General features: G+C 37.6%; 1 protein-coding gene across 23 annotated transcripts in view; it reads left to right on the top strand.

Moving 5' to 3' along the window:
• Nucleotides 1–18739, top strand: part of FOXP1 (forkhead box P1) — a 499850-nt gene that overhangs the window by 433877 nt on the left and 47234 nt on the right. For all 23 annotated transcript variants that reach the window (XM_075130242.1, XM_075130253.1, XM_048859184.2 and 20 more), the window contains one exon: nucleotides 12962–13066. In XM_075130242.1, the coding sequence (XP_074986343.1) occupies nucleotides 12962–13066 (105 nt within the window). The remainder of the gene's footprint in view (nucleotides 1–12961; nucleotides 13067–18739) is intronic.

Genomic DNA, 18739 nt, shown 5'->3' with positions numbered 1-18739 from the left:
GCTAAAAAATAGCAGTGTAGAGGTTCCCGCTCAGGCTCTGAAACCCAGCAACAGGTTCTAGCCTGAGCAGGAGCATCTACGCTGCTATCTTTAGCCCCTCAACCCGAGCCCCATGAGTCCAAATCAATGGACCTGGGCTCTGAGACTTGGTGCCATGGGTTCTTCTTTCCAATATAGACATACCCCAAGTATCCTGTGATGAACCACTCCTGGAATGGGAGCCAGCCCATAATCACAACATGGACAGAGTATGGCAAAAGGGATTTCCCCAATGGAGCGTGTGGAAAATAAGTGTCTCTCAAAAAGCTTTAAGTTATTAACAAGAAAGCAAAATGTATGGCTGCTCTGGTATCTATGATTTTCATGCCAAATGTTGTTCTGCTTTAGCGTGACTATTTGTTGTTCCTTTTAGTAAACAAAAACAATTAGAAAGCCTAACACCTGCAACAGCATATGATATTTACACTACCTGTATGATTCAGCATGCTTCCCTGAGGAAATAGATAGACTTGTGTCCTATGAATTTTGGTGCTTTTTATAATTTTCCCTGAGGGAAAGCATGTGGCAGAAATAATTTAATATATTTTCATTGTTTTCTTATCATACATTTTCCTCACACTTTTAGGGTATATTTACAAAATGGCATGTAAATTACAAAAAAAAAATGTTGCAAGATTATTTAGTGGAAGGAGGCATACAAAACAAATTCACTGTGTATATGTGATGTGACAGTCACCTTCTGTGCTGTTTTTGTTGTGCCTATGGAATCATAGTGGTAAAATATTAAAGTGTAATAGTCCATGTTAATTGACCACATGACCAGGCAATACAGGCAGAAGTCTTTCTCATCCTCGGATTCTGTTCTTACATTTAAAGTTACTGTAGAAAATGTACTGGAACATATGATCTTCCGCATAAGGTATTGAAGCTCAAGTCCCGTTTAAGTCAACGGGACTGCTTACATGCTTAGAGTTAGGCATGTGCTTAAATAAGACTGGAGATCTTTCCTCTCTCCCATCCCCAGCATGAATTCTGTATGCAAGAGCAACAGGAATTGCTGTGTTAAAGATCAGTGAGAAAAAATCGTCAAAGTGTTAGCTTAATTAGAGAAAAATGTGATCCTAAGATACTGAATCTGTCGAACATCATCTGAATAAATTAGAGGACTGTGCAGAGCGGAATAAAATGAAATTTAACGAGGATAAGTGGAGAGTTGTCCAGATAGGTAATAAAAATCCAAAATACGTGTTCAAAATGACACATCAGCTACTAAGCATCGGTTATGTGGGAAATGACGTAGGTACTATAGAGGCATTTGCTGGAACCCATACTTAAGAAGGTAAATGTAGTCTTGGGCTGTACAAACATGTTTGTCACATTTAAGACTCTTCTTCCCTGTTACACAGTACAAAGCACCATTTAAACCACAGTCAGAATAAGACATGCAACTAGGCACTATCCTGCAGAAAGGATAAAGAGAAATTGGAGCAAATACAGAAGAGAGCAGCTAGGATGATAAAGGGAGGGAATGGGCTATGAAGAAAGATTAAAGGGAATTAAAGATCTACACCCTGGAAAAATAGAGGCAGTATGAGGATGTGATTATGATATGCAAGTATATGAAGTGAAGTTACAAAGAGGAGAGAGAGAAATTGTTCTCATTAGTTAGTAACAATAGAATTTAAAATCCAGCATTTCAGTTCATATTTGTCTAGGTATTTCTGATGTGCTCTTCACGATGATATTCAGGCACCACATTGAAAAAAAATCAGTTTTAAATAGCAGGGCAAACTTGTTTATAGTAAAATCAAATGGAGATTAGAGCTTGCAGCTGAAAGAAGCTACAGAATCAAAATTGTTTTTGTGATGAGCACTTCTCCTAGGTGTTCTAGAAAGATGCACTCGAATCATCCAAAGAAAGTGGCATGTTAGACTAGTGGTTATACAAGTCCTTAGCAGTTTTCATGAGATGTCAAAAGTCGGGGGTAATAATATGCTTATTGGAAAAAGTGCATAGTACATTTAGAGCTTCATAATTTTGACTGTTAACCAAAGATGTTCTATCATAGATTTTTAGGGTCAGACGGGAGCATTCTGACAATCTAGTCTGTCTGCTACATGTAATCCACTACAGCAGAAAGGTATTGAGGTCTCTATGTACTCTGTCACAATGTCTCTGCCAAGGCACCTCACTACATCTGCTCTCCTGCAGGAGGCCACACAGTTGGGACAGCGATGGGGTAGTCAATCCCTGATTCTCTCTTAAAGTGATTGTTTAGCTACATTTGGTGAAGTAACTTCCTTGAAGCAGCTGCCCAGCAAATGGTCCCAAGTTTGGCCAGGCTGCAATCTCTGATGCTGATCGTTAGGGTGTCAGTCAGAGTTTTTCAATGCACAAGTAAAAAAACATCAGACAGGATATCAGCCTGTGAACAACAAATTTTAACCTGGTTTGTCTGAAGTTGTAGTCATTTCAAATTTAATTTACCATTCCTGTTTCTTCCAATGAGTTTGATGTAGAACATGAATTTCCATTGGTCCTGGGTCTTGGTTACTGTTCCTGTGGCCTCTTCCACATCTCCCTGTTGTTGTCCTAAGTCTATAGGCTCTTTAAGGCAGGTATCATATCTTACATATATTGTGTGAGGTACATTGAATATATGTTTGGGTTTGTAAATGATGATGAGTTTTACAATGAATGTTTTTCTATCCTTAATGCCATTACCATTAGATCAATATTGCAATTCCTGTGAGAGATGAAACACTATTTTGACATATTGATGCTACTGTGCTTCATTGTACTTTATTCTCTTTCCTTTACTTATGCTGACAAACTTTAAGATTAGTATGGTTTAAACCCATCCCTGGCTCTAATGTGTTATGAACCTGGATAGGTCAGCCGGTAGAGCATCAGACTTTTAATATGATGATCTGGGATTCAAGTCCTGTGTATTTTGTAGGAGATCAGACTAGATGATCACAATGGCACCTTCTAGCCTTATAATTTATGAATCCCAAAGGAGGACTAAGTTTCTCACACATGATTAATGTCTCCTATTTCAGACTCCTAGTTAATTAATGTTATCCTCTGCATTCTGAGGCCAAATAATTCATGTACGGGAGGCTCTGTTAATGGGGATTCTCTATATCCTAGTGAAGAGGAGAAGATAGATGTTGATAGAGTACAGGTAGGAACTGAAAAGAAACAGTCAAATGAAAAATGGTCCCGGTCAGTTGCATCACATAATGGCAGACAACAAAAAATGACAAATTTTGCTTGTATACAAATGCTAGAAATCTAAATACTAGGATTGGTGAATTTGAGTGCCTGATATTAAATGAGGATGTTGATGTAATAGGCATCACAGAAATTTGGTAGAACAATGATAATCAATGGGAAATGGCAATATAAGAGCACAAAATATATAGGAATGACAGAGTAGTTTGTGCTGGTGGGGGAGTGGCTCTATATGTGAAAGAAAGCATAGATTCGAACATAGTACAAATATTAAATTAATCAAATGGTGCAACAGAATCTCTGTAGAATGGACAGACATTCCGTGCTTGAACAGTGATAATACAGAAATGGGGATATCCTACCAACCACCTGACCAGGATGCTGATGGTGATTGTGAAATACTCAGGGAGATTAGAGAAGTTATAAATATAGTAAACTCAGTAATAATGGGGTAATTCAGCTATCCCTATATTGACTGGGTACATGTCACTTTGGGACAGGTTGCTGAGATAACATTTCTAGACCCCATTAATGACTGCTTTTTGGAGCAGCTAATCCTGGAACCCACAAGAGGAGAGGCAATTCTTGATTTAGTCCTAACTGGAGCACAGGGCCAGCTCCAAGAGGTGAATGTAGCGGAACTGTTGGTTAATAGTGCCCATAATGTAATTAAATGTAACATCCTTGTGGGAAGAAAAATACCAGAGAAGCCCACCACCGTAGCATTTAGCTTCAGGAAGGGGAACTAACAAAAATTGAGCTAGTTAAACAGTAATTAAAAGGTCCAGTCATGAGAGTGAAACTTTTTAAAAACACCATAATAGAGGCTCAAATTAAATATATACCCTACATTAAAAAACACAATAAGAGGACCCAAAAAAGTGCCACCATGGCTAAACAGTAAAAGAAGCAGTTAGAAGCAAAAAGTTGGAAGTCAAAAAGTTAAAAGTTGGAAGTCAAATCCTACTAACGAAAATAGAAAGAAACACAAACTCTGGCAAGTCAAGTGTAAAAGTATAATTAGGCCTAAAAGAATTTGAAGAGCAACTAGCAAAAGACACAAAAACTAACAGCAAAAAAAATTAAGTACATCAGAAGCAGGAAGCCTGCCCAACTATCAGTGGGGACATTGAATGATCGAGGTGCTAAGGGAGCACTCAAAGAAGATAAGGCCATTGTGGAGAAGCTAAATTAATTCTTTGCATCTGTCTTCACTGCAGAGGATGTAACGGAGACTCCCATACCTGAGCCATTCTTTTTAGGGGACAAGTCTGAGGAACTGTTCCAGATTGAGGTGTCAGTTGAGGAGGTTTTGGAACAAACTGATAAATTTAACAGTAATAAGTCACTGGGACCAGATGGTAAGAGTTCTCAAGGAACTCAGATGTGAAATTGCAAAACTACTAACTGTGGTATGTAACCTATCACTTAAACAGCTTCTGCACCAGATGATTGGACGATAGTTAATGTGATGCCAGTTTTTTTTAAAAAGGCTCCAGAGGTGATCCTGGCATTTACAAGCCAGTAAACCTAACTTTAGTACCAGGTAAATTGGTTGAAACTGTAGTGAAGAACAGAATTATGAGACACATAGATGAACGTGATTTGTTGGAGAAGAGTCAACTCAGGTTTTGTAAAGATAAATCATGCCTCACTATCTATTCTAATTCTGTGAGGGGGTCAACAAACATGGACAAGGGTGATCCAGTGGACCTATGGTATACTTGGACTTTCAGAAAGCCTTTAATAAAGTCCCTCACCAAAGGCTCTTATGCAAAGTAAGCAGTCATGGGATAAGAAGGAAGGTGCTCTCCTGGATCGGTAACTGGTTAAAAGGCAGGAAAAAAGGGGTAGGAATAAATGGTCAGTTTTCAGAATGGAGAGAGGTAAGTAGCGGTGTCCTCCAGGAGTTTGTACTGCGACCAGTGATGTTCAACATATTCAAAAACAATCTGGAAAAAGGGTTGAAGTGGCAAAGTTTGCAGAGGATACAAAACTACTCAAAATAAAGCACTCCAAAGCAGACTGCAAAGTGTTATAAAGAGATCTTACAAACCTGTGTGACTGGGTCAGAAAAGGGAAGATGAAACTCAATGTTAATAAATGCAAAGTAATGCACATTGGAAAATATCATCCCAAATATATATACAAAATAGTTCTCAATTAGCTGTTGCCACTCAAGAAAGAGATCTTAGAGTTATCATGGAGAGTTCTCTGAAAACATCCATTCAGTGTGCAGTGGCAGTCAAAAAAGTGAACAGCATGTTAAGAACCATTAGGAAAAGGATAGCTAAGAAGACAGAAAATATCATAATGCCACTATATACATCCATGGTATGCACCTTGAATACTGCGTGCAGTTCTGGTTGCCCATCTCAGAAAAGATATATTAGAATTGGAAAGGATACAGGGAGGGCAACAAAAATGATGAGGGGGATGGAACAGCTTCCACATGAGGAGAGATTTAAAAGACTGGGACTTTTCAGCTTGGAAAAGAGACTAGGGGGGGATGTGATAGAGGTCTATCAGATCATGAATGGTGTGGAGAAAGTTAATAAGGAAGTGTTATTTACCCTTCACATAACCTGAGAGCCAGGGGATGCCCAATGAAATTAAGACGCAGCAGGTTTAAAACAAACAAAAGGAAGTTCTACTTCACACACAGTCAGCCTCTGGAACTTGGTGCCGAGGGAAGTTGTGAACACCAGAGGTGTAACAGGGCTCAAAAAAGAATTTGCTAAGTTCATGGAGGATAGGTCCATCAATGGCTATTAGCCAAGATAGTCAAGGATGCAACCCCATGCTCTAGGTGTCCTAACTGGCAGAAGCTGGAAATAGACAATAGGGGATGGATCATTCAATAATTACCCTGTTCTGTTCATTCCCTCTAAAGCCCCTGACATTGGCCACTGTCAGAAGACAGGATATTGGGCTAGATGGACCATTGGTCTGACCCAGTATGGCCATTCTTATGTTCCTGTGATATTAACAATAATCTCAATTATTTTTAAAAAAAGCTTAAATCTGGCATTTACTAGATTAGTACATAATCACTCCAGTTGGAAGTTCTAAACATGGGTATGATATCACAGGGGAACGTGAAATCCTCTAATTAAACATGATTTTAAAAGCAGATGGAAAATTGAGATGATGAGGGTTACAGGGTGCGAAAGAGGCAAAGAACACACTGCGAGGAAGAAAGAATGATAGACATATGAATTCATTACTGTTCTATAGAGACTCCATCTTATTCACTCTAGGATTCCCACACATGCACATTCTAAAGAGTATGGATACTTCATTGTCTGATATGCTGTAAATAACTTGATGTACAGAGATATTTAATATAAAATTTTCCTTTTGTCAATATCCCAACATAACAGACCGAGAGTTAGATAATCAGTGCTGTACAGGTTAAAAACAATCATAATGTAACTGTGCTGTTATATATCTGCGTTTCTCTGTTAGTCTGAGACAAAATAAAAGAACAGTAAAACAAAGAACCAGGAGACCACAAAAGGAAGAACTTGGAATGATGACTGAGCTATATTTCCAGCACTTCCATCTGGACAGAAGAGCCCTGTTGTACCCAGAAATCTACTCTGTAAGCAGCTGGCAAAGTTGAAGTCCTTTCCTGTTTGCCCCGGGGGGGAGGGAGGGAACTAATCCACCCCCCTCCTAATTCAGCCCTTCCCCCTAGTACTCTCACCTCCAGTTTTCTTCAAGCACTGTGCAGAGTCTTTCCAAGGGAGTAGCAGAAGATATTGCACAGACCCTTCATCCTTTGCTGGGCCAGTGACTCAGTCATTCTCTCAGTGCCATTAAAGCGGAAGAATATTCTTCACAACAGTAACAGGGAATCAAGTATGGATTCTTACATCACTCTCTGTTTTCCCCAATATTTTGGCAATGATTGTCACCCCTCACCGGTGTTGAAGAGATGTAATGGAATATGAAGCATTTCAACATTTGTGAACCTTCGGGTATAGTAAACTGTGATGCCTGGAACATTATTACTGAGGTTCGCACTTCCTCAATTTCCTGGATCCACACATAACTCTTATGTCAACACTCAGCCAGCATTTGAAATCCTGGTGCCCAATTTCTCAGGGCTAGTTGGTAAGTATGGCCTAATTGATAAATTAAATAAATTGTTGTAATGTTGCAAGAAGTTGTTAAATGTCTTACTGTTGATTATAACGGGTATCTCTGCAGAGCTATTTCAATGTCCCCTGCTCCATTTTACCAGTTTGCAAAACCCAGCATGAAGAGCATTATTAAGTTTCTTTATAAGAATAATTTGTTGATTTAAAAGTGACTCCTTTTAGCCAATTCTAATCTGAATAATGACTAAAAACAGCACTTTCTTATTCAACAGACCCTGTGCTGATTCAGAGTAATTTCTAGTTACTTTAATGACTAAGCTTTTTTCTTTTTTTTTTTTTACTGCCATGTACATTGCAGAGCCAATAAAGAAAAGTACTCTATGCTTTTTTTATTCTAGTGAGAGAATTGCTAGTTAAGTTCTGACTGCAAAGCCAACTTATGCCCCAAGTTGCAGCTTTGCAACTGGGGAAATTGAAGGGTTGCAGATGTTTAACCAAGAATAGAATTTGAAGACAGTGTTGTTGTACAGATGTAACTGTAGGCATTATTTGGCCTGTAGAATCTTTATTAATGATGCTGATGCACAAGCCATTAAGAACATATCTCAGTTCTCTGATTCCAGCTTGACCAATAGAAATAAAACAGGATCATCTTTCCTGTAAGCACGTCTGCTGAGTAACTTGGGTCGTTGACAGTTACATGCTATGAATGTCAAAGTTGATCAAAGAATGGAGATTTAAGAGACTACATTTTGCACTGTGAGTGGTGCTCTTAGATCTAAAATGTGGTGGGAAAACAAGTGAATTGGACAGAGAGAAAGCATCTGCCTTTTGCAGCTGCATAGCGTGGTGGCTATCGCCATTCATGTCAGAATTTCAATCAGCACAGTACACTTGGGAAATGAAGTACCACTCTTCTCACCAAGGTAGTGGTACTGTGTATCTTAGGGGTACTGCCATTTCCTTTGGGCTTTGCTATCCATGGTTTCTCCAGGGGAAAAATGTGGTTCTGTATTTATAATGAGGCTCTCCGGTACCAGAAATGGAGCAATCAAGTGCAGAAATTTCTTCTCCCAAACCTAAAAAACTTAGCTGGCTGCAGTAATTGAATGGCTTCCATTGATATACAGGTTTATTTAACAGTACTAGTTGTTGGAGGTACAGTGCACATAGTGAACTTACTTCTGAAGCCTGAGGAGGGCTCTCATAGGTAGGAAGCACAATGCAGCGCTTTGTTTGAAGAAGACGTGGGTTGTGAGGCCATCTGCAAGGTGGATGCTGAAGACAGCGTTGAAGATAAGAGTGCCAGACTGTCCCTTGTCCTCCTTACCCCACCTGGATGAGCAGTTATAGGGAGTCTGCATGGAGACAGGACATTGAAAGCATCAAAAATAAATGTTAAGTGGACACGTGTTAAGGATTTTCTGATTTATCATTTGTATTTTTGCTACATGATCCATGTCATTAATAAACAGAATTACACAACAAAGTTTGCTTGGCTGAAGTACTGTATTTCATGTGCCTGCGTCTAATTTTATCATGCCCCTGTATTATTTTGGAGTTTCACAAACAGATAATTTACAAATAAGAAGGGGCAATCCAAATCCACTGAGCATAGGAAAATCAACATAGGAAAATCAACTTGATCCTGTGCCATGCATACCTCTGCTGTTTGTGTAAATCAGGTAATGCTGTATGATTTACTTCCAAAAACTTCTTGTACATCACATATATTCATGGCAGGTTATCCATGAATGTGTGTGTGTGTGTGAGTGAGAGAGAGAGAGAAACACATATACTCTTTCAGTGTCATGAGAAATAAATGGGGAAGATCTGGAACAAATGATTTACTACTTCTTCCTGCCAGTATTCTTGTCTTCTACAATCTGCATGTGTCCATGGTCTCTCTGTGTGTGTGGCAGTATTTTAGAAGTCATATTTGCACACAAACAAATGTTCTTGAACAATTTCTTTAACGTACTAGGCCCAAATGTCTCTTCCTCAGCGAATGCATTTTGGTCTTCACTTTCAAACTAGTCTGGTACTGGGAACAGTTCAAGGAAAATCAAGTTCTTAATTCATTTTTCATTTTCTTCTGGTCTTTTCCTCATTATGCCAAATGCAGTACATAATCTTGTTCTGCTCTTCTGTCTTTTTCTGGAGTAATCCTTTTGAAGACTCTAGTTTCCTTGAACAAAAAGGCAATATTTAATACTATCAATAGAAGCAGGATGGACCAGACTGAATAACAGGACACTTACCTGGGCATGTGAAAGTCCCCAAAATATACCACCAAAGATCCAAGAATAGTGCAGGGACAAAGAAGTAAAGGAACAAGTAATTTCAAAAAAGTAACTACCAGAAGTGCTTGCATTTTTAATCTTTGTTAAAAATAGCTACTTCCAAAATGTTTTTGAGCATTTCTGTTCATTGTTGAATGGTGATGGAATCTTCCTTGTATGTGTGCTTTAGGCATAATGCCATTTAAAATATATTGTGAGTGTGTTGACTTTTCATGTGTCCATTTATGGTTAACATAAGGAATTCCCACGGATATAGTTAAAACTCTGAATTCACTTAGACACCTTCAGTCACATACTTTGAACGTTTTTGGGCAGAGTACAGTAATGCCCTCCCTGTCATGCAGAAGATCCTTGGAAAGAAAAAAAAGATTTGTACCCCAATTTAAAACAATATGCATAGGGATCATGGGATCTTCCCATAGACTTGGCTGTAGCCTTTAGAATCCAAGAGGTTAATTTAAAAAAATCCATGTAGGTGTTTAAACTGTATGACTCCCACTGGCATTATAATGGGATTTACAATGCTGAAAACCCTGCAGAACCTTTTGAAAATTTACTTTGTCTTGTTACTTGTCACTTCGCAGTTTCCTAGTCAGCTTGGTTGTGTGTGTAACATTCACTATGTAAATTGACATGCTAAAGTTTTGTTGATTCTGACAAACACACTTAAACCATACCATTGGCATAGCTGTGAATGTCTTCATTGATCTTAATGGGATGTTAACATCAAAGCTTATTTTCCTGCCCTTTATCCTTGTGCTGTAAAACTAGTTGATAAAAAACACAACAAACCACATGAAAAATCTGTTAATTTTAAGAACAGCCAGGTCTACGTTTAGTATTGACTGCAAATGCTCCTAGTAAGACTTCAGTCCTAAAATGTATCCAGCTTTATTATGTTGTTGAGTAAATAGACTTGAGGCCTTGTCTACACTAGAAAGGGTTTGCCAATATAGCTATACCAGCAAACCCTCGTAGGGAAGCTGCAGCTTACATTGGCAAAATGTTTCTTTCACGGAATAACTTATACCAGTTCCCCAAATGAAATAAGCAATGCCAGCAAAAGGACATTTTTGCCAATATAATAACTCGGTCTACATGGTGCTTTTACCGGCTTAGCTATTTTTGCACACTGCTAGCCAACATGGCTGTGCCAACAAAACCTTTTTAAGTGTAGACCGGGCCTGTGATATACAAGTTTATTTGTTGTTTTGGTTTTGAGTTTGTAACTATCAAGCCGAGCCTTTTATCTGGATTTCATTGTTTAGCCTGTCAGGATCAAATGAACCTCATAATAACATAACAATAAAGGCAAGATATCTGTGTAGATTTTTCTCTCATTTTCTCCTGAGGTTTGCAGCATTTTATTCATATTTTAAGATATACAAAGTGATGTTACTAAACATTTCAGTATTCTTAAATTATTCTTCCACATCCTCAAAGAGTATACCTGACTCTGCACCGTATCTGTCTTGAGTTGACTGTGTTCCTCCACCCTGGCACTCTGTTTTTCAACTGAGAATACACGTGTGGTTTAACATCTTTCTAACTTCCTTGCAGAGAGTGGATTGGTTCCTTCATTCTTTTAACAACTCATCAGCTATAGTTCTCCCTCCTTGTTTGTTTTAAAAACTGATTAAAGATAGTCTGATAAAAGTTCCCATATAGACAAGGTCTTTATGACCCTCTGAGCCATCTGTGTTTTGTAGGAGAATTAGGTTGCTGAGTTTTGGAACTGCTTGGAAACCTTCAAAAACTCAATTTGGATGGAAAAATGGAAATTAACACTTATGCACATTTTTGTAATATTTTTTCCAAACACCTTTTACCTTCAGAAAGCGTTGTGTGGACCTCAGTTGTCCAGAGATTTCCATTGCGCCTACAATGAGATGTAATGGAAACTGGGAGGTTTGGAGAAAGATTCTCACGTGTTTCTTATTGTTTGAGACGACAGGGAGCGTTTGAGACAACAGCGTGGTTCTCATATCCGGTGAAAAAGAAAGAATGTAACTATAATCTTTGTTGTAATACGTGGTGAGATAATGTTCCAGAACAAGAACAAATGACATTTCCACATGTGCATAGACATAAGATGGCAAAATGTAGGTGTTTATCCATAAATATACCTGTAATCCAGGATAAAAAAAGTCATAAAACCCCACCTAGGTGCTGGTATGCAGTCATATCCTTTGTGTGTTTGAAGTTCGTAATACAGCAGAAGTACACTGTAGCAAAAAGATTTGCTATGAAAAATAGATATGTGTGAGAGTATAAAATAGAGCTCTCAATATTATTTTGGCATTTAATGCTTAAAGCCATCTAAGGTTACGGAAATTGTTGCAAAAATATTTCCTTTACTTAAGAAGTTTCCATGCAGAAGTTGAATAAAGAAGATATTTTAGAATATGGTTCATCAGTTAGTGCAACAGATACATTTCCCTGAGCACCACATGGCCTGGATCAAAGCGTCTCATGACTTAGATCAGTGCAGTCAAATCATTACATATTGATTGGAATCCCACTGGAGGATTAACCCCTTAATGTTCATAAGAATTTTTTCTTTAACCTTAGTTTCGGTAGTTGGTAACCTCTGTGATATTTCTGCCAAAGCTTAGACATGGTAATAGCCCCTGCTAACCTTTTGCTATTGCAGAGTTCTTTGATTATTACATGTTTCCTTTTTTATGATTAATTGAACATTTGAAAATATTCGTGATTTGCTTTATTGGAGGGTAAAAAGTCTGTACTAGCGCAAAAAGGGCATCACAGTAAGGAGAAGAAAATGCAAGATGGACAATATGGTGTTAAAATTAGAGCTCAAAAGCCAGGTTTTTTTCCTTTATATAATAATTTGAAATGTTAAGTCCTAGATATATTGTATTTTAAGACACTATGCTGCTGTTCAGGAATAGCTTTTCATTCTGATGCAGTTGAACAGTAAATGTGTAATATTCATAAATTTCTCATCAAAATATCAAGTAGAGTATTAAGCAAGTCTGTCAAATGATTTTCCCCTTCCATGTTCATTTCCATCCTTTACAAAGCTTTTAGTTAATGAATGAAATGTAGGAGGTAAAGACGAGAGATCTCGGATGGCACATATATTCAGGCTGGAAATGATATTTAATTTTGTTTTTAGAAATCAAGGGCAGGGTAAGTAGGGTTCATGAACCGTAATGATATATTTTGGGATCCTCTATTCGTTGTGGTGTTCAACCTGTGTGTTTTGCTGTTAGCGTCTTTGCCAAGATGAATTTATTCAGAGCCTTCAGTTACAATGCTTCTCCTCCTTTCTTTTTGTTTCTTTCCATCAGTTTATCCCACGAGGAGCACTCACATAGCCATCCGCTCTATGGACATGGTGTATGCAAATGGCCAGGCTGTGAAGCAGTTTGTGAAGACTTCCAGTCATTTCTAAAGTAAGTTTTATGTATTTATTTATTTATTGGCACTTATATTTTATCCTGAGGATGCTCTGTAATTTTTGTATGCTGTCACTCACTCACCAAGGGCCTGATCCCAGGCAATAGAAAAAACAGATTAATTTCAGTGGGTTTTGGATTATGTCTAATGTACATTTTAATAGGGGATGGTAAATTATCCCTTTAGGAAAAAGGAAATCTATGACTCAAATAGTCTCCTGCATACTATGTTGCTATAAAATATAGTGTTTGAATTTCTACAGTCTACTTTAAAGTGTTTTTCTATTTGAATATTCTATTCTTTAAAAAAATTACTGAAATTTTACACAATGCAACTTTAAATTAACCTTTATTTCACTTATTTTTGAAATTTAATCTTATATTAACACCTTAATTGATCAGAGAGAATTGCAAGGCATCAGGTGAAATTAATTTATGTCAAATAAGTAACTAATGAACAAAGTCTACACTACTAAAAATAAACTAATTATATTGATTCAGCCCCTGCAGTTTTCTGCTGACCTTTTCCTCACTGCCAAAGTATACAGTTTTACATGTTGCATCAACAGTGCATTATTGGCTAGTGTGTGGTAATGCATGGATCCCAACACAGGGAAAGGAAGGCTGTAATAAATCTCACATAGCTCTTCTGCAAGTATCCACTTCCTCCCTCAAAGCTGAAGTGTAAATGTGTTAATGTTGCATCACATATATCTCTGAGTGGATCACTAGGCACAATTAGACTGTTGGTACATTTGGGCTCCTCTTGAATTTTGATGTGTGCTAACAGCTCCTAGATTTGCTATGGGTGTCTTGTTGTTACATCCAACACAGACCAAATGCTCCAGCAACATTTGTGGATGCACAAAGAGCCAAATTCTACTGTCCTATTTACGATGCTATCCAAATGGAATAAATTCATAGAAATCCACAGAATTGCTTGAGATGGACACCGGAGCAACTGAGCAGAATTCATTCCCAAACCTTTAGGAAACACTCTTAGATGTGTCTGTTCTTTCTTGGGACAGTTCTGAAGAATATTTTGTGTTGTTTTGTTTTTAATATGGTACATTGTGGCCTGGATTAAAATTTTTGCTTCTAAAACACAATGGGTCTATCCTGGTCCCAATCAAATCACTGGCAAACCCCTATTTGACTTCAGTGAGAGCAAGAACAGGCCCCGTCTAAGAATACATTACAAGTAAGGAGTGGTGCAGTAATGAAAAAGGTCTCATTATAAGAGGATTACAAAATAAGAAGGTACTAGTCATAAGATTTCCATGAAGGGTGGCCTCATTTCTTTCAGTTCATCCTGTTGTTCACTTAGTGAAATAAATGCTAATCTCTCAGACTTGCCAGCTCATTTATATTCATATGCCATTCTATAACATTTAGTTCTTTAAAACAATTCTAAATTTCATTACATTTAGTGAAGGGAAAGGTTCTGGATTTGACAGCTTTGGAGACTGGAATTCTTGGTTTATTCACATGGGGCAGATTTTGCCGCCTTTGCTCACTTTGAGTAGTCCCTTCTCTGGGATTGGACCCCACTAATTTTAGAAAGACTACTTTTGGAGTAAGATAATACTGAGCACGATAAAGGGGCAGATTCTGCCCAGATAATGCATCATGGATAGGGGCAAAGTAGGCTATCTGTCAGTGTGCCCCAACCCTTCACCTGCAACATGGCAGGGCCGCCTTTATGAATGATGGGTATTTCAGTGTCGGTGCATTCAGTCATTGGGCTTTTTGCTGACACTATAAGAAAGGTTTCCTATTAGTGTCAGTTGTGGTGATACATCTGTGGTGCGTTCATCTGTCCCACGAGGAGGTGGATTGAGACCGCACACTCCTTTCATAGAGATCTGCGAACAACCAGTAGATTGTAACAATTTCAGGTAATTTCTAACCTTGGCTAAATTTGAGCCATAGCCTACAGGTAAACAGTTCCATCTGGACTTTCCCTAAGCAATCCAAACCTCCATATTTAGATTCTTTTTCCACTTTCAGTGTTCAGGTGTCTATTTTTTTTTCCCTCTTAAATTGTCTCTCAACAACAACAGCAAAAATAGAGTATTTCGTATTTCTTATACCTGTTGAGTTGCCTAAATTTTCCCAGTACACGAATGCTACAATCCAAGGGATTATCTCTCTACAAAATGATAAAATGATATCAGTGCTGTGTGATACTTCACCCAGAATATATGCAGAATGGATATCCCCAGGCACCAAATTGACATTGCTAGAGAAGCGGGCAGCACTTTATATAATGATACCGTAGCCCTCCAGATTTTCTTGCCCCTATTGTGGTGTGGATGCCCTTACATTTTATTAAAAAAAGCTCACTTCATCGGCGAAAGCTTAGGCTCAGATAAATTTGTTAGTCTCTAAGGTGCCACAAGTCCTCCTTTTCTTTTTGCGAATACAGACTAACACGGCTGCTACTCTGAAACCTTACATTTTATTGTTATTTTTGAAAGTTTATTATTTACTGAAAAGATAGGTAGGAAATAATGCTGAAAATGGTAGAAGCTTTCATAATGGTAGATAATTGTAATTGTACCCACCATACTTGTAAAATCTTTGAAGGCACAGGTCTTTTAATAGCCAGCCCAAGATAAAAAAATATAGCCCCCACTAAATGAAATACAGTTTCCATGTCAGTTGAGCATTACTTAATTTCATTCACCCAAGTGAAAGGGTCTGTTATAGAGAGTGAAGAGAAGTTATACGTGGAATGAAAGCGCTATATGCCAATAAAATGATGCTGTAGTTAAAGGAGAAAAAGGACTTGAAGGTCTAAAATCATGGTTCTTTTTTTTTTTTTTTTTCCTCCTGAGGAAGAAATATCGTAACTGTTGGTAAATCAAAAACAGAGATTTAACACTCTTCTGTGATCATTCTGTAGTGTTTGTTCCCAAGGTGAGGTACACCACAGGGCCCTTGATTTCAAAGATAAATACTGTACAAATAACAATCCTGGTTGTCTTTCACTCACAGCCAACAGGAGGATGCTTATCACAACCAGCAGACACACAGTCTATTGTATTCATTTATTTCCCTATTTCTTTTCCAAATAAGTTGCCGTTTTAGTTTTTTGGTTTTTTGGTTATCTCTTAGCCACTGGTTATTATACAGTGGCTGTATCCGTCAGAGCTAATTGATATCAGCAGGTGCTTCTTCTAAGTCTAATGAAATAGTTGCACCCTGCATTGCCTAGAATACTTAGGTAATATAAAAAAAAAAAAAAGTCCAGTTTCCCTGCTGTGATGCAGTGGCCTTATTCCTAACTCCACAAAACCAAGGTGAAGGCTTTAGGGGGCAGACATGCCTTGTATCATACGTTTACCTGTTACCCACATCGTAATCTGAAATGAAAGAACAGCAACATATGAAATTACGTTAAAAATTGACAAGCTTTATTTCATTCTCTTGTGTTTTTAAAGATTATGTACAGGAAAGGGATTGATTCTCCCCTTACAGTACTGCTAGTTTCGGAAAATCTTTGTTCAGATGGGCAGTGGTGTACTTGTCAAGATACGCAGGCATTCAGGGCACATATTGCAGTGCAGGATCAAACCATGCGTTGCAGGACTGTGCCCTGTATTTCATTTTAATTGTATCGTGATTTGGGTATTTTCAGTGTCAGAATAACATCTGTAATTTGATTATGTATTTTAAATGGGATACACACCCCTTTTGAGAGATGTGGCAATCATACACAGAGAGATGCCGGTTGCCTGCTTCATGTGAATTTAACTTTAATGAAACTAAGGAGGGTTTCCATGAAAGTGCACTCTGTAATGTTTTCACAAGTGTTTTTATCATGGTAACATCTTGTTTACTTTAGTTGCCTGCCTAAAACTACTTGGAACATGTTAAGAAAACATTTCAAGAAAGCTTCTACAAAGAGGCTTTTGTTTAGCAGCAACTGTGAGGCAGCTCAGCTCACAAAGGTGTTAACTTTCAACCCCTTAAGCACTTCCACATGAAATTCCAGCAACTATGTTTGTGGTTTTGGAAAAACAAAGTGTGGGTTAAAGAAACCAGGTATATGCTAATACATGTTGAAGGAAGCCGGAAATCATAAATTATTTCAAACACATTAATTGCTATCATTTGTATGTCAGAATGTTCTGCAGTGAAATTGTCTGCAGTTAGCACAACAGAAACTTTTAATCCAGCGGTTAGAGCAGAAAAGACTAGTCTATGTGTGTTTTTATGTTTAAAACATGGTGTCCCCAATTTGTTTTTTCAAACATAAATATAAAGAATTGCTGGCTAAAGGTGTTTCCAACTGTTAATCCATTATAAATGATAGTAAGGCTGCTGAAGTGCAGTTGTTCCATGAAATCCGTTCTTTGTGAAAACATGTTGACACTTATTGATGAAAGAACTGGTTTTATTTTCTAGGCTGTTACATATTTTGAGCTTCTGTTCAAATTTGAATGTTGCAGTTTCTTTTACAACATCCTTATTAACCTTTCTGACATTGTACGGAAGTTGAAGACCTTTCCAATAGTTACACTGCTTAAAGAGGTCAGAGTGGCCTAAATACCACAGTGCCCTCTAGTGATATATAGAATATTAGAAGGAAAAGTTTTAGATAAGTAGCCCAAAGATAACAAACATCACAAATGTTTGTATACTTCATTCTAACTTATTCGTAAGCGAAGAGCTAGCGAGTTTAGTCTAATTCATATAATTGTAGTTTTATATGCATATATACACAATTTTTATTTTGTGGTTAGTATTCTAGGTATACTAGAAAATCTCAGAAATGTAAATCTGTATATATATTATGAGATATTTATTGCACACTGTATATACATACCTCAACATATTGTCTTATATTATTATATGTTATGTTTGTAAGTGTTCTTAGTTTATGTTTCACATTATAATTTCCGGTGTATAATCAGAAAGCATTACTTAAAAGACAAGGATCATCTTTGTTTCATACTTTTATTGACACTGTCTACCATATTACTGCTATGTCTAAATGGTAAAATTTATTATTAGCAATAGTGTCACAAATGTCTGAGACAGCGATTTTCCTTTCAATAAAAGTAGTTAAAAACCTTTTAGAAAATCCATAATTTTGATTGCTGGTACTTCATAAATGTGTAACTGGTACTTTTTAGCTGTCTCTTAAGGGAAAAATGAGTTTTATCACCTGCAGTACCTGGGTTAATGAAATTGTGTGTTGGAATTTAGCCAGAATGAAAGATGAGATCATTCGGTGGCACTAATATTGGCAACAGGTATCATAAAAGAGCTTTGACTCTTTTTAGTGAAGTATCATTAGTTTAAAAAGCGGGGGGCGGGGGGGAGTTATTTGTCATTTTCAAAGTTTCTGAACTTGTAAGATTGTAATTTGCTGTAATATCCAAAGCCCAATGACCTAAAAACTTCTGACAAGGCCAAAAGAAACACAGCAGAGTGTCCTTCAGTGCCTAGTAAAGGAATTTTCTTGCTTCAGATTTCAACTCCAGTTCCTGTTCAGCCCTTTAAAAATCACGACTCTCAGCTCAAATTGGAAATAATGCCGCTTTTTTTCTCATGGGCCTCTGTCTTTGATTGTTTGTGGATATTAGCTGTCCAGGAAATCCCATACTTACAGATATAAATCCAAAATGATCTTGTTTTTCCGCAGCCAGCCCAGGATGT

Source organism: Caretta caretta, chromosome 7 (genome assembly GCF_965140235.1).
Source record: "Caretta caretta isolate rCarCar2 chromosome 7, rCarCar1.hap1, whole genome shotgun sequence".
Classification (NCBI taxonomy): domain Eukaryota; kingdom Metazoa; phylum Chordata; order Testudines; family Cheloniidae; genus Caretta; species Caretta caretta.
Note: the sequence above shows the minus strand (reverse complement) of the source record. Positions and strands in the feature narration are given on the sequence as shown.